The following is a 16,944-nucleotide window of genomic DNA, read 5'->3' as shown; positions in this document are numbered from 1 at the left end:
AAAGAGCTTAGTCAGTCACATACTACAGTGGACACTGCTTATTAGACTCAAAATAGTCTGTAACGTATTCAAATACATTATAAGAAATTCGGTTGGAAAACTCACCACTTTGTTTATAAGACTCAAATTTTATAGAAAAAAAAAATAGTAGAAAATAAACATTTTTGGTTAAAAGAAATAAATTGATTTTCAAAAATGACATATAACAATTGTCATGAATGTTGGTTATTACTAGTTTCAATTCATGTTTTATAATGTGTGTGTATACAACAAATTGTATTGCATTTCATATTTATCACAATTATTTCATATTAGAAAATAATTTAAAATAACAATTTTTTTTCATAAATAATAAGTAGTACATTCATAATTTATATTTTTTTATTAATATGTACCTAATCATTTTTATAACACCTAATATGATTTAAATATTTTCATTTATTCATTAGTAATTAGTAATATGTAATATTAAAGAAGATTAAAATAAAATTCATAAAATATGTAACTAATACTTTTTGTTTTTTTTTTACAATTTACCAATAGATTTATTTGGTTGTGTCACTCACTATGTGCTGATCCCGAAGTGAATCTTATAAGCGGTGTCCACTGTATAAGGGGCACCCAAAATAATACAAATGGTTAAATTTTGAAATGTATGGATAAAATTTGGAGTTATAGAATTTATAATTGGTTAAAAAGCTTAAAAAAATAAATAATTTTTGTTTTCAAAGGTTTTAAAAGTTTTTGAAATTTGAATTGGTCAAACCTAAATTTCATAGTTTACCTTTTTGAATAATTTTAATGGGTAATTGTAATCGTTTTACTAGATTTTCAGAAACCAAAACTTGATGTTAGTAATTTGGTAGGTATCTATACCATCACTAAAATGCAAATCATCAACCATTGAAAAATGACTACTTGTGTAATTTCAACAGTATTGTCATGATTCTGTTATTTACAGTTAAACAATTAATTATAGTTGCAAATGAAAGCCTTGATTTAGGGTACTTAGCCAAAAAAAAAAAAAAATTTTAAATATAAAATATAATAAAATACAAAATGTATTCTTATGTTAACATAAATTGCAATCAATTTACCAGAACAATAATGATATATTATATTTTACATGATCGTTGACATAAAATACATTTTAAAATTAAAGTACAAAATATTTAAATGTTATAAATTACAATTTTTATTGATGCATTGTTATTTAAGTAACTAAATATGAATTGCAAAAAATCAAAAATAATTCTACTGTTATCTTTTGGTAATAGCAAAACCAAAAATATGAAAAATATTTTCTTGTTTCATGTTTAATGCATTAAAAAAAAGATATTCTAATACTTAATATTACTAATACTAATACTTCTAATACTAGACTTGTACAAAATTTTATTTTACTATTTATATAGCTAGGCCAAAAACAGTTACAATAACATATATAGTTTTGTTTTCCCATCTAACTGTACAACTACCATCTGTTGAATTATCCCAAAAACACGAACTTGCTGAATGAAGACCAGCTCCAATTTTTTGCATGATAGCACATGTTACTAAAAAAAAAAAAAAATTAACTTAAAGTATAATAGTATAATAGTTGTTAAATATATTATAGCAGATAAAAATTAAACATTACAAACATATATAATGATAATATTTCTATTTTACCTATATATTTAAAAGGTTTGGCCAATTTAGAAAGTTTTGTAAGACAGTTTTCAACCACAGAATCTGTCCATTTATTTACCATATTTTGTTGGTATAATTGACTGCCAATTGAATGTTCAATTGAGTCCTTAATAATGTCACTCACTTCGTCCACCACAAAAAGTGTCTAAAATAAATAATATTAGTTATCAATAATATACTGCAACATTTAATTATAATTATGGATAGAAAATTGAAGATAAAAAGTAACTAGTTCTTCAATAAACCGTTTTTTATGACTAGGTAATTCAATACATTCAATAATTATCTAAACACATTAAATTGTTCAAAATATAGTTCAATTTCAGTAAAAAATATTCCATTGCATTATGTTTATTGTTTATTAATAACGTGAAACAAATATCATAATTATGTTATTCATCATAAATCACGCTTTGAAAAATTACCAATAGATAAAACAACAATAAAAATAAATAACTTTTACCCCTTCATTGACATCAACCATAGTTTTTATTAAAATTGAATAAACAAATGTTTTTTAATTTTTACTTTATAATATAGGTAGATTATATTATATTATGATTGGTTTTATATTCACAAAACCATAAAGTTCACATTCGGAAATAAATTTGAATTTGAAATTATATCAGTTTCATATTATTATCAATATACTATTTTTTATCTCTACGGTTATTATCTAAATATTAGATAATTATTCTATGCTACGATGTAGAGAAGATATCAACTTTTTGCATCGTGCTATCGCTTATTTGTTTTTAAGTATACTCAACGCTACTATATACCGTATTATACAGTTCGCTGTTCTTATTACAAGAGTTGTAAAATTATATAACTATGGCTTTTCGAATTTTATCGAAATGTCGTATATTCCAAAATATTTCAAGCACGACATTACACACTAATATAAGGTATATTAATAATAAGTATAAAATATTTATGAAATTAATTAAATGAACTTTTAATTTATTATCAAATGTTTTGAACAATATATGTAATTTATTTAATAGACCTAACTATAATTTAAGTTATAAATACACCAGTTATTATTTTAAATAAATGATAATTTTAGATCAAATGGTGTTCATATTTCAACTGTTCATCGTGATCTAATGGAATTTTTTGATGATAAAAAAAATTGGGCTGTTGAACACATAAAAGTTGGGAGATCGTGGACAAAGGATGAGTTGCGCATTAAAAGCAATCAAGATTTACATAAACTTTGGTAAAAAAACTAATTATTTATATTCATGTATTGAAAATACATGATTTTTATTTGATATACTAAGAAAATTAACTATTGTCTATTGTTTTATACAATAATGAAGTATAATATGATTTCATTGATTCATTTTATGTTAAACAATGCATTTTAACTATTTTGGATATTTTATGTTATAATTTCTCAAATACTATTGATAGTTTCAAGTAACCCATAATATTATATATTATGTTACATTATAATCTATTATGTTATAATTTGAGTTAATAATATGTAAAAGTATGTAGTTATGTTTAACTATGTTATCTTTTAGTCTTATTATTTTTCTTATATATTGTGCAGGTATGTGTTACTGAAAGAACGCAATATGTTGTTAACAATGGAACATGAATGCAAAGCTCAAATTGAATTATTTCCAAATCCAGAACGTATTGATAAGGTATTCTTTAACTATATTAATATGATTATTTATTTGTTATCCACAATATGATTAACATTTTTATTTATATTATTGTAAGGTTGAAGAAAGTATGAATAATCTTGAAACTGTTGTACGTGAACGTAATGAAGCTTATTACAAATTAGAAGTAGGAGAATCTGCAGAAAGACCCGGACAATTAGTTACTAATTTATTGGGTAAATTATTACATTTTAGAAAATAAATTATACTCTGAAAAACTAATAAGTTAAAAAAAAAGTTCTTAATTGATCTATGTGTTTTTGTATAATAATTAATTTTTAATAATATTTTATTTGCTTAGTTTAAATCTTGGTTGAAAAATAATTTAGGCTGTATTTATTAATAACCAATGACCATGTAAAACAAAATTTAAGCATGTTTATAATGTTTGTAAAATTGATACATGTATTTTATTATAATTTCAGGGTTGAACTTTTTTTATCGTAAATTTGAACATTTAATTCCAAAATTTTTGAATAAAAAATGGAGAAATAAACATACATTTAATATCGTTAATGGAAACATTGAGAAATTCCAAAGGTTATATAGAGAAAAATTACATAACGCTAATAGAAAAAGTAGAAAGTAAGTACTTAATAATATAATTATTAAATAATTAATAATAATTAAAATAAACACACTTATTTATAAATAATAAACCTAAGTCACATACTTAGGATTCTTCATTCAATTTTATTTCTAGTATTTTCTTGTCTTTAATTGATTAAAAATAAGTTTTGATGATATTTAACTCAATATTTTTAGAAAGTTTGAATTATAATTATCCTATTATACTAGGAATAATTATGCTTAATGGAGACATGGAGTACTGAAAAATGTGTATTATTACTATTTTTAATATTCAGAAGGATGTTCTTCCGTTTTATATTATATAGTAGAGTGTCAATTATATAACCTTTATTTCGGTTTATACTCAAATTAAAGTCAAAGATCAATAAAATTATATACTGATACTATTATTATTTATTATTCTTATTATTTTATTATTAAAAGTTACTTAAATGTTGAAAATCGATAAAATAAATTTAAAAAATATTTATTTATTTTTATTATTCATCATTGTTTGAATTTCCATAAAAATTGATTGTATACATCTCTTTTAGTCCCCATTAATGAGGATCTTCTATAATTTTATTTATTTCCATAAACTATGTACATAATGAGTATAAGATAATTTTAATTTTTTTGAAAATTTGATTATAATTTATTAAAATAATAATGAAATTCTTAAATAAATAATTTTCCATTGATTTTTATAATATTTATGTATATTTTTTTTTTTTTTAAGTCGTGATCGTAACCATGTGATGCATTTGATGAAACGATATCCAAATTTGGACATGGACGCTGTCAAACAACAATATCCTTCAGTAGACATTGAAAAAATAAAAAACTATCATAAAGCCCGAGGACATTATGTGCCTTAAAAAAATATATTTAACAAATAATGTATTTCATAACTTGAATATGTTAACTAAGTTAATAAAGTAATCCAATTTTGTGTGTTCAGTTAAAACACAAATGTTTTTTATTATTATTATTATTATTAATAGTTTCTTCGTTTGAATACAATAGATAGATAGATAATAGCTATAAATATATAGTGAAATACCATTGTTCATATTTCTTTACAAATTTTCAAATGCTTTTTTCTGTATATATCTTTATTTAAATTGCATAATCTAATAGATCATATTAATATATTTTTTATGTAATATCTGAATATTTGATTGAAGCATTTACTAGTGCGAAAAATATGAAACCATAAAATGAAAAATATTTTATTTATATTTTATAGTTAGGTAAATAAATACTCTGTGTAATGTAATACAATGTTAATATTATGTTTATTTACTCATTTGTTTAATTTGCAAATTATGAAGTAGTAAGCCTATAAATTTACTAGTTGATTAGAAACTACATAAATTACAACAGTTTTCCTTCAGTTCTAAATGATATACAAAATTATATATTTCCTAAGTCTTAAAACTTTTCTATCTCATTAAATCATGTTCCTGTTGTAGTTAAAAGTAGTAATACTGGTAATAGGATAAAAAAGTCATGGACAGAAAAGGAATGAATAAAAAAAAGACACAAAATAAGCTATATATATATTCAGAGTGATTCTTTGTATGCATCCCACTCAACTTTATTTTATATACACAATATTTGTGTGCTATAAATAAGTATAATTTATAATCATCAAACAAGAATGTGTAAGACACCTCAATAATATACCTACATGACCTATACCACTTTTTTAATATTTCAAATTAAATCCTACAAGAAATTATAAAAAAAATAAAATTATAAATAATAAAAAGCTGTTGTTCTTTCCATTTGACCGTCCAAGCATATGTTTGCGGACCGTGGTAAACTCGTTGGCATAGTTACCAAAATAATGATAAATATGTTAATAAACATTCATTTAGTTCCTAAATATAATTGTTTTTTATCAATTATTCATTAATATAAACATAAATCATTAGGTATTATAGATATGAATTTATAATGATCATATGTTGTATACATGACAGTCATGTAAAAATAATTAAAATCAGTTATACGCCTTGATAAACAAAGCAGGAATACAATTGCAACTAGTATTATATATAAATAATAAACATTAGAAACATAGAAATCTAACACTCGAACACTTTATACATAATATATTATAATATTTATAAATGTAAAGTGAAAAGCAACTGCAAACGTTAAAAACGCTCTTGTATGTTGTATACTTTATATTAAATAATAAGCTGAGATATTATATTTAAAATCATAATATTTTATAATTAATTCAAATTTTACACACAGTCGAGTCCGTGCACAGGCCTATCCTGTTCATTTTTAAATTTCCGCCTTCATGCCGTTCGCCGAGTATAGGATGGATCATGCTAAATTATTGCTTTTACCTTAATCGCACTAATCGCAGTAACAGTAAATGTTTATGTTGTACAGCTGACCATTCTTTCAGGCTTCGGTACCGGTTATTAAGTATAGTTCCCCGCCAGGAAGGTCGAAGGAACTGTCTCTGGCAATTTTTTGTCTGCATAAATATCGTCATACTATTTTGTGAATTCGTTGCATTTGCTTGGTATTTTTGAATTGCGTGTAATGCCTTGCGATTATATACATTATACAACCATTACGTTAAATCGTGAACGATCGATGGTTATAGAATATATATTATGCGCTTCATCACAGCATGGACACAGAGGATGCCACTCCAAACTTACAGTAGATCTAGGAAATCGGAAACGGTGCGTAAACTCCACCTTTATGGCGAGGTCACCTGCGCATAAATTTCCGAAGATGACTGCGAAAGACTTCCTGAAGGTTTCGGGGAATCGGGGATAACCCATGTATATTGTTCGCGGATAATGTACGACGAGAACCCCGGTGGGTATAGTGGCGGAATTATGTGAAAACGCCGATTTCTCAACCGGTACTTCATACGATTGACCGAACCAGTTTTGGGCCCAGAGACCATTAAACATCTTCGACGTCCGAAGTTATTAATGTATAATATTGTGGGTCGACTTACGCTGGCCGTGAATTTCTATAACGTACAATTAATCTACAAAATTAATCGTTTTCTGTGTTGTTATTTTTTTTTTTTGATTTTATATAAACATATTATACCTAATATTAAAAGATTACCGATGACCGTAATGATTTTAAAATATACCTATGTATAAGAAAATCTAGGATTATTCTGAGACAAAAATTTAAACAAAAACATTATTTGAATATATATGCTAACATTGACTAAAAATAAAAATAAATGAATAGGTACCTACTGATAAAAGTGACTTCTATATTCGTGTAGGTACCTAGAAAACAACTTTTCTTCACACACTGAGCGAATCGTATAATATACGTGAATTCAATATTATGATATAATTATATGTAGTATATCAAATCGTCGCCGTTGATCCCATAAGTGGGATTTGCCTTCACTGTAGCTATATATTAATTTTCCGCGATACCGTTTTTATTAATTTTCAAATACGATTTACGACATAAACGCGTAGACGTCGTAATCCTATATTATTGGCACATCTTGAATCATCGTGGACACTTCATCTGATTCCTGTAGATGAAATAATTTTAACCCACACGTACAAATAATATGTATGCCGTGAAACAAATTATATTATACTTAATATCAACTGTGATGGGATACGACGGTAACATAACCGTCTATTTGACATCCGTTGAGGACACAGTGTATGGGATTCTCATAACAATGGAAAACGCCGGCGCCGGACAAGAAGAAAGATCGTATTTCGAACAATTGGTACATGAAGTTTTAAGTATTGGGTATAAGTAACGTTGCGCCAGACTGCAGTTGACTATATAGAGGACGTCACGACACTCGCGGTTACCATTAGGCAGCATTTTTAGGTGTATGGGGAACTGATGCCGAAATATTTGCTGCTGCTGTTTTATTAAAGACATCAATTTATGTTTATTTTACAGTAACGAATAAGTGGCAAATATTTAACAAATATATGGACTTAAAGAAAAAAGTAATGATGAATGAAAAGTGCATTTATACAAGGAACATTAAAAATGTACACTATAGTTATTGATGTTTAATTATTGAGATTGGGCGTGAATGCCTGATTCAACAACAATTTATTCTCCGTTTATTAAGAAATTTTGAAATCCCCTCCCCCTCAAATATTTAAAAATTGGAAAGGGGTAATAATCACCTGTTACATAACTTGGTTCTTACATAGAGTAGTTATGACCTCAGGAGATCAAATTGTATACCCCCCACAGTGATATAATTGAGGGGGTAACAATCGCCTGTTACTGTAGGCGATTATTACCTTAAGCGATTAATACCTCCCCGGTAATAATATAGGGGTATTAATTACATATGACACCGTCGTAGTGATCGACTGAATCGGCGACCGAATTCGCGACGCCCGCGACACCCGTCTGTCCGCGAGTGGTCGAAAAACGTATTCGGGCAACATACCACCGCGCACCGTACGTGCTCTGTCTTGTATTCTCCCTTACTTAATTTCGTCATTATCGTCCTATTTGATGCCGATGACTCCGGTGGTGGTGAAGGAGTGGTGTCTACCGACGTCTACTCATCGCAACCAGCAACAAGCAACTGCAGCACAAACGCAAAGCGCGTTTGGAACGCTTCCACGCAGTAACCAGACGGTTCCTGCGTGGCTTGGCTGCAGTTGTTAAAACACCCACCTTTTCCTCACCCATGACCGGACTATCCTCTGCAACGTTGCAACGTCTACTGTTCTTCCGTTGACAGATGGCACTGCGACGTCTTCGTCGTTCTTCGGGACGACCATAACAATGGCTGTTCCACCGCCACAGTTGTGACCTTGTGGGTAACTCGTCTCCGGCAATGATACCAGTATTCTGCGTAGTCACCACAGGTGTCGTGGCGTCCTCTAAACTGGTCCGGCGCAACGGTGCTAACGATACCTGACTTGCGTGATGGTAACCACGGGTGTCGTGACGTCCTCTATATATAGTCAACTGCAGTCTGGCGCAATGTTACTCATACCCAATACTAAAACTTCATGTACCAATTGTTCGAAATACGATCTTTCTTCTTGTCCGGCGCCGGCGTTTTCCATTGTTATGAGAATCCCATACACTGTGTCCTCAACGGATGTCAAATAGACGGTTATGTTACCGTCATATCCCATCACAGTTGATATTAAGTCTTCGAATTCATCGAAAATGGACTGATAGATGTTATTGATTGTGCCTGCTATTTTTATATTTGATGTATTTAGACTGTTATTAAAAGTTATATGAATTATGGCAATAAGCTATACAGTGAGATTGTTCGGAATAATATTGAACTCGAAGATATATCTTCCGACTTCGTCGCCGAAAATTTCGAAAATCTCCCAGACGACAAAAATAGCGCCGTTTGTATAACTAGCCAGCGAGTATTACCTACGTTTATTAATCTAAAATCGGCCAGCATGTAGATACTACTTTAAAACAAGGATTTCGATTTGTACTATATAAGTATACTTGTTATATAATATACTTTTAGGTGCTTTTTTACGTTTTTTTTTATTTTTAATTTAATACTTTACTCTTTTCAATTGTTATACATATTATAGATACATTTTTACAATAAAAAAATGTATTGTTTTCAATAATTGAACATATTTTTATATGATTATAAACTAGCGCTATATAGTTTTTACGGTGACTAATAATACGATTTGTTACACCCGAAATTAATTGTGAGAAAAAATAATATTATATAATATTTAAGACCAGTAAAATAAATGTAATTTTTATATGTGTATTGTATATTAAAATATGACTGCTAGAGGCACCAAAGTCAATTGAATATAAATATGTAATATTATTATACGCGTTCGTATGTTGACTATATTCCCGCTCGATTGATTTGTAACGGTACTATATATAATATTATGACGACGCGTATGTTTGTGCGTCGTAGTTGTTGTTTGTTTCATTTCAGTGTTTTATAATTTAAAAAAATTATCGACAATTTTTAATTTACCAACCTAATAGGTACATATATTTAGTAGATGTTTGAATATTTTGTGATTATTTTTTTTTTTTTGTTTTATCTCTCCATTTTAAAACGCATATAATATATATAATACTACCGTAGAATATGCAGTGGTGGATCCAGAAGGGGGCGATTGGGGCGATCGTCCTCCCCCCCGTTCTCTCTCTCAAAAAAAAAATAGTTTAAGTCCTTGATTTTAGTTTTTGACATAATTATACTTCAAGTGTAACAAAATTATAGTGATATATTTTTTTATTACTATTATCTACTATAAAAAATATTTATTTTGTTCTGTACGAGATTGTGGAAAGTAACATATGTATGTACCTAAATAAATACTTTATCAAAATTAATGTGTGTCATTTAAAAATCGCCCTCCCTTGTTATCTTGGTCTGAATCCACCCCTGAATATAAAATAATAATTCAAATTAAGGAAGATCTATTATAATTCACCATATTATATGATATTGTTTATAAATCAACCATCACCCATATCGTCCATTTCGTTTTTGGGTCCCTAACTTTTTACACTACTAATGTCTCGTATTTTTTTATATAAGCAATATAACTAGGTAATAATAACATCGTCAGTGAAGGATATCGTTCTATTCTAAACTGGCTACCGCTGCAGACCGCGATCGCTCATTCTTTCGCCGATTTATACAAGCGTCTATGGCACGCAAAATTGAAAAAGTGCGCCTGCACCACGTAACCACGATATTCAATTGACGCATCTTTACGCGAAGCTATATTATACTGCGATATAATATTATGATTAGTGTTTGTCGGTTTTATTCGGATACTTCAGTCGAACACAAATTTATATAAAACTTTCAAGTCCGGCACGCGTAACGGATATAATTTGTATCTATAGGAATCAGATGAGGTGTCCACGATGATTCAAGATGTTACAAATGCTACAAATAACATGATTTTTAAAAACATTAAATTAGAAAAAAATTCTAAACTAATAAACATAAATCATAATCAATTTCTAACCAGTCTTGTCAATAACTTGAAAGCTAGGCTCTTGGATAATAAACAAAACTTATCAATACTTAGCAAAATGGGAAAATTTCAAAGTTAAATTACATACTTACTGATAGTATAGACAGGCATAGCCGTTTTCGATCAAAAATGTACTCTCTTTTCGGCCGAAATAAAAAAAAAGTCCAATACATACTTAACCTAATATTATTAATTATATTATGTGTTGCTGAGCTTAAATTAAAGTTAAAGAACGCTTTTGGAGTATGTTTGACAAAACTGATAGTTTATTAAGAATTAAGACAATCACACCATTAAACCAAGATCTTTTTTTTTTTTAACTTTATTTTAAAACAAACAATCTGTAATTAAATTTACAATAAGCATGTATGCTGATATATATAACAATTTGGCATGCGACACGTGAAAAAAGAAGCCACCCAATAGCGACACTTTATAGAAGAATTTTGTTTAATTTATAATTTTTTTAATTATGGCTGAGATTGCGACACCATCTTCTTTTTAGTCTGCGAGTAGGATTTCCAGGAATGGGGTCAGAATTCAGTGCTGATATTAGATGATTTGGGTGATTGGTTAGTCGTGAACGAAATCGTTTATAAAATAGTTTTGCTGTTTCCTCTACTGTGTTAATTCTTAAGTCCGTGTGAAGGGTGTGGTTTGAAACATAGAACGGAGAATTTGTAATTATGCAAAGAGTTGTGGATTGGTAGCTTTGAATTTTGTTTGTATTTGATTTCTTGGCAGCCCCCCATAGCTGGATGCCGTATGTCCAGATGGGAATCAATAGAGTTTTATAAATGAGTAGTTTTGATTTTATGTTCAGTTGAGAGTGTTTACCGATTAAGTAGGAGAGAGATTTCCGTTTGGCGTTTAAGAGAATCCGTTTAATTTTAATATGGTGGGCCCAAGTTAGACGTTGGTCTAGTATTAAGCTTAAATAGCGAGAGCTAGTAGCTTTAGGAATGATGTGATCATTTAAAGTGATAGGTGGTATAATTCCTTGTTTTAAGGTAAAGGTTATATGAGACGATTTTGTGTGGTTGATTTTTATTTTCCATATTTTGTATCAGGACGACATGCGGTCTAAATGAGGTTGTAAATTATAACCAACAATTATTGGATTTACATGTGAGGAATAAATTATTTTGTCGTCAGTAAAATCTGCAACAGAAGTGTGGTGGATCGTGGGTTGGTCAGCCGAGTATAGATTGAACAGGATAGGAGATGAAATGGCACCTTGAGGGACTCCTGCTGCTATTGGGGCTAAAGCCGAAATTTCAAACCCTACCTTTGTTGTGAAGTAGCGGTCTTCGATGTATGATTTAAAGAATAAGTAGTAAGGAGGGGTAAAATGTTTTTCAATTCGTATAGAAGGCCAGGATGCCAAACCTTGTCAAATGCTTGGGCCACGACGAGGAGGACGGCTGAGCAATATTCTTTTTTTTCCAGAGAGTTTGCTATTGAGTCTGTCAAGCGATGTATTTGGTAGATAGTCGAGTGGCCCTTGCGAAAGCCAAATTGGGTTTGTGGGATTGTTGATACGTCATTTAAGTAAGGAGAGATACGTTTCAATACTAGTTTTTCACATAATTTTGAGAAAAGAGGCAGAAGACTTATTGGACGATAGGAAAAAGAGATTTCGGGTGGTTTACCTGGTTTTAAGATTAAGATTATAATAGAAGTTTTCCATTGTAGAGGAAAGTAGGAAGCCTTAAGATTGAGGAAACCCAAGAGCTAAAATTATCGTTTCTGAGTTGTTTTAGAATTCGTTTTAATGAAGATGCAAGATTATTAAATATATTTTTATCGGATGGAAGTCTAGTGCGTTGCCAGATCGCTCTTACACGTCTTTTTTTTGCTATTAGCTCTCGAATGTAGATGAGAATTGGAAAGGAGTTTTGGCTTCTAGGAGAGGTTTTAATAGTTGAGCCCCAAGCAGCTGATTGGATTGTTTCAGTAAAATTTTGGACAGCATCTTCTATGTCACTTGAGTGCTTAAGACGAGTTTTTAGTTCTACTTTTTGTTCAATGATCTCGCGGAATTTTTCCCAATCTATGGAGCCATTCGTTAAGCTTGCATGACGGGGCAGGGGGGAGGGTTGAACATCTAAGGATAGAAGAACTGAACTATGGTCAGAGCATGGTTTGAGTAAATTTTTAATAATATTATGAAAACTGTTAGGGATAAAAGTTACAAATATGTCTAGTATATCAGGGCGCTTGCTTATTGACGTAGTCCAATAGGTTGGATCTGGGGGAGCTAGTATAGAATATTTTTTTAAGTTAGCTAGCTGAAGTAGGGTGCGTCCTTTAGGATTAGTTGTGTGGCAGCCCCAGAATTGGTTTTTGGCATTCAAGTCCCCTCCTACTATGAAATAGTGACCCAATGACTTGAAAAAGTGTTCGTATTTTATTTGTGTTATTTTATATTTGGGTGGAAAGTACGTTGCTGCGATAGTAACAGGTATATGATTTAGTTTAATAGTTAAAATTGCTAATTGTAAGTAGTTTTCTTGTATGCTGGGACAGGGGGCGTATAAGGGTGAATATTTAATGATAATCGTGGCACCAGCATGAGCGGTGTTGTCCGGGTGGTTTGAGGTAATTATGTTGTAATCGGGTATTGAGAATTTAGAGTGCGTTGTAAAATGTGTTTCAGAAATTAGAGCCAGATCTATTCTTTTTTCATTTAGTACTGTAATGTGTTCGTTTCTGTGATTGAATAAGCCGTTAGCATTCTACATAAGGATGGCTAAGGATTGAGATGTGAATGAATTAGTTGGCATTTTGCTTAAAGAGACAGTCGAGAAGTGTAGTGAGGATAGAGAGTAATGGGTTTATAAGCGATTTGAATTCATTGAGGAAATTAAAGAGTGTACTTTCATATATAGAATTATTTGGTGCTTGGGAAGGGAAGAGTTTGGAGAGGCAGCCTGCGCATATGATTTGGAAGAGTTTGGAGGTATATTAGTGGTGGAAGTATGCTGATGAGTGGCTTCAACATCAGTGTTATTTATATAATTAACATTATTTACTACATCATTATTTGTATAATTACTATTTTTTTTTTGAGGTGGGTTTACGAAGCTGTTGGAGACTTTTGTATGTTTGACCACCTTTGTAATTCGCGGGATGGTCCCCCTTGCAAAGCGCACACTTAGCTGGCAAGTCCCTGGTTTTGGTGCAATGGATGGAAGGGTGTTCTTCTCCGCAGCAAACACATCTTGGCGAGTAGGAACAATATTTTTTTGAATGACCATAGTCTTGACACTTATGACATTGTAATATGTCTCTTCGCTTATGCGGTTCTTCGATTTTTATTTTAGTGTGAAGTAGCGAAGTCACACTGAATATGTCAATGTTGATAGCTGCTGGCTCAAGATCGACAAAAAACATTGGAAGATTGTTTTTTGTGGCTTTTTGAATAACGTTAGTGACTTGTCGCACCGAGAAGCCAATTTCTTCTATAGCAATCCCTATCTCAACTGTCAGTGTTGACGGGTGTAGGTTACGGACTACAACTCTGAACGGTTTATCTTCAAACGGTTGGTAGGCATGGTACTGAGCATTATTTTTTTTTAAGAAAATGAATTATTTTCCGATAGAATTCAGGTTGAGTAGTTTGAACTTTTAAATTGTTTGTGGATGATTTAAATATAAAGTTTTCAGAACCGATCAAATCAATAAGTTGATTACGAAATCCGACAAAATCTAGAATTCCGCGAACAAATATTGGTGGAGGTAACTTTATTTTAGCAGGTTGATCTGCATAAATATTTGTAATGTTGTCTGTGTGAATATCAGATGACTCAAGGATATTATCCTCCGTGGAAAGTGGAGAGTAACGATTAGCTGTAATAAACATTGGTTTATTTTTCTTGTGTTTATTATTTGGAAATACGAAATTGTTTCCATCTATTTATACTGAGGAGGTAATAACATCACTTGAAACACTCTGTATACGTTCAGAGTGTGAAGTATTCTGATTACCGATTGGTGATTTATCTTTATTTATTTTTGTTTTAATAGAAAGATTAGACTGCCCTCGGGGTTTCATTGCGCGTGATGCGTTATCGTTTCGAGATAGCATCCTTTAACGACTAGCGCGGCATTGCGCCGGCTGGTCGGAGTGCGTAGATGAGGCTATGACAATTATTAGCAATTATAATTACCACTTTTTTGGAGTGTAGTTTGGATTCAAATTTGGATTCACTGTGTAAGAGTTGAAAACTGATGACTTTTTTCGTTGCGCATTCAATGGTATAAAATTCAAAATATTTGTCCAACAGAAGACGGAGCATAATACGTCTGGATAGACTAAATTTTAAAGACGTGTGCCATGAACGGCGTCGTAACGAAGACAAACCAAGAATTCAGTACTACTACTAACCTTTTTCTTAATCCACTGTACTTGGCTCTTGTTATACTATCTCTATTTGATGATGCACTTGAAAAATGGTTACATAAACCTTCATATATTTTTCATACTACTTAAACTGTTCTTAAACTACTTGCCACCCAGCATTAGCTCAAACTGAAGGTGTGGTGGTAACCTTTAGCCACCCACCCAACATTTAGATATATTGTTGCACAACGGCCTACATTAACATTATTTTAAACTAAATATATATTTAACCTGTGTATATATATATATTGTTGGTGTTATTTATTTAATCAAAATATTTTATTTGATAAAATTAACTCATGCAACCTAATTTTATTCTATATAATGACAGGAGTGGCGAACCGGTCGATCGCGACAAGCTTACGAATATGAAACTTAGATTTAGAAAAAGGCAATAAATAACTATGAAAAAGAGATTATACACTGATATCGAATAAAAAAAGTATAACACGTATCACGCATGTACATATAATATATTTTTTATTTATTGATAACTTTTTTTTTATTTTGGTTGATCGCAACAACCTAGAAAAACTTAGAGGTCGATCACAAGTCTATTTAAGTTGACCATCCCTGTTATATAGTATAAGTAAGTTTACACTATAGAGTATAGTGTATAGACTATAGTATAATAAGGTCCATTGCTTTCATAGTTATAATAAGGCGCTATAAAGGTATATCTCTAGTGATCTAGTTATATTATTTGTACATTAATAACCTAGGCTGTTTTATGTATATGTGATTTACCTATAGGCTATATTATGATCTATTATCTATATATTATAATTTATTAATTATGATCCACAACCAATATATTATATACTATATAGGTATGTAAGTATGTTGGTACTTATCTACTGTAAATACAGTTTTACACATACAAACATAAGTTATAACTTATAATTAATTAGAGGTTCCCAAAAATCTTATTAGGTGTGTCAAAAAAAAAAAAAAAAACATAATAAAGAATGGGTAAACCATTATTTATTATATAAATAGTATATATATTAAATCATGCATAATGCATAAATAGACATTTAAATCTACGTATATGTACTAAGTAAATATATATTAATTTATTCAATACTGCTTATAGTAAAACATGCTACATTATTGCTATCTATTGTTTTCATAGCACTTTATGAATTGTCTTCAATACTTTTTAAAAGGAATGACTGACCTTTATAGTTATATTCTGTGTTATGTCCATTACAGGTATATTATGTTGATATAGGTACTTACATAATGTCACTCACACTCAACTTCTAGAGTCAAATAACCCATAATAGCTATTAGCTATACACATTTAAAGAAACCTATAGGTTTTTATCTATAGATTTACAATACTAAATAGTAATAGGTACTAATAAACATTGTATTAAGTTTCATTAACCTAATGTAACGTATACAGTATTTGTATTGGCGTATTGTTAAATAATTAAATTGTATAGTATTTTACCATACAGCTTATTATGTCCTAAATCCTAAATCCTAATGCAGTATGACAGTATGTCTAGTCAAAAACCTATTTACGCTTACGCTTTATAAAATATATTATTATTAAATATTATTTAATCGTTATTTTATA

General features: G+C 30.0%; 2 protein-coding genes across 2 annotated transcripts; one reads left to right on the top strand and one right to left on the bottom strand.

The window, feature by feature from the left end:
* Positions 1 to 1,145: 1,145 nt before the first annotated feature.
* LOC113557259 (dynein light chain Tctex-type 1-like) lies at positions 1,146 to 2,305 on the bottom strand. Its single transcript, XM_026962676.2, has 3 exons — positions 2,156 to 2,305; positions 1,672 to 1,837; positions 1,146 to 1,556 (listed from the first exon to the last, which is right to left on the bottom strand). The coding sequence occupies exons 1-3, from the start codon at positions 2,174 to 2,176 to the stop codon at positions 1,408 to 1,410; spliced, it is 336 nt and encodes a 111-aa protein (XP_026818477.1). The 5' UTR covers positions 2,177 to 2,305; the 3' UTR covers positions 1,146 to 1,407.
* A 105-nt stretch (positions 2,306 to 2,410) lies between these two features.
* On the top strand, positions 2,411 to 4,922 carry LOC113557532 (39S ribosomal protein L47, mitochondrial). Its single transcript, XM_026963104.2, has 6 exons — positions 2,411 to 2,600; positions 2,762 to 2,914; positions 3,254 to 3,350; positions 3,430 to 3,547; positions 3,797 to 3,956; positions 4,681 to 4,922. The coding sequence occupies exons 1-6, from the start codon at positions 2,527 to 2,529 to the stop codon at positions 4,817 to 4,819; spliced, it is 741 nt and encodes a 246-aa protein (XP_026818905.1). The 5' UTR covers positions 2,411 to 2,526; the 3' UTR covers positions 4,820 to 4,922.
* The last annotated feature ends 12,022 nt before the right edge of the window (positions 4,923 to 16,944 follow it).

Source organism: Rhopalosiphum maidis, chromosome 1 (assembly GCF_003676215.2).
Source record: "Rhopalosiphum maidis isolate BTI-1 chromosome 1, ASM367621v3, whole genome shotgun sequence".
In the NCBI taxonomy this organism is placed as follows: domain Eukaryota; kingdom Metazoa; phylum Arthropoda; class Insecta; order Hemiptera; family Aphididae; genus Rhopalosiphum; species Rhopalosiphum maidis.
This window is presented reverse-complemented; position numbering and strand designations above follow the sequence as displayed.

Coding starts and splice junctions, on each gene's coding strand:
- LOC113557259 (XM_026962676.2), bottom strand. CDS start 2,176: ATGGTTGATGTCAATGAAGGG. Junction 1,838..2,155: donor TGGTTGATGTCAATGAAGGG/GTAAAAGTTATT, acceptor TATTTATTTTAG/ACACTTTTTGTGGTGGACGA. Junction 1,557..1,671: donor CAAACCTTTTAAATATATAG/GTAAAATAGAAA, acceptor TTTTTTTTTTAG/TAACATGTGCTATCATGCAA.
- LOC113557532 (XM_026963104.2), top strand. CDS start 2,527: ATGGCTTTTCGAATTTTATCGAAATGTCGTATATTCCAAAATATTTCA. Junction 2,915..3,253: donor CAAGATTTACATAAACTTTG/GTAAAAAAACTA, acceptor TATATTGTGCAG/GTATGTGTTACTGAAAGAAC. Junction 3,957..4,680: donor GCTAATAGAAAAAGTAGAAA/GTAAGTACTTAA, acceptor TTTTTTTTTAAG/TCGTGATCGTAACCATGTGA.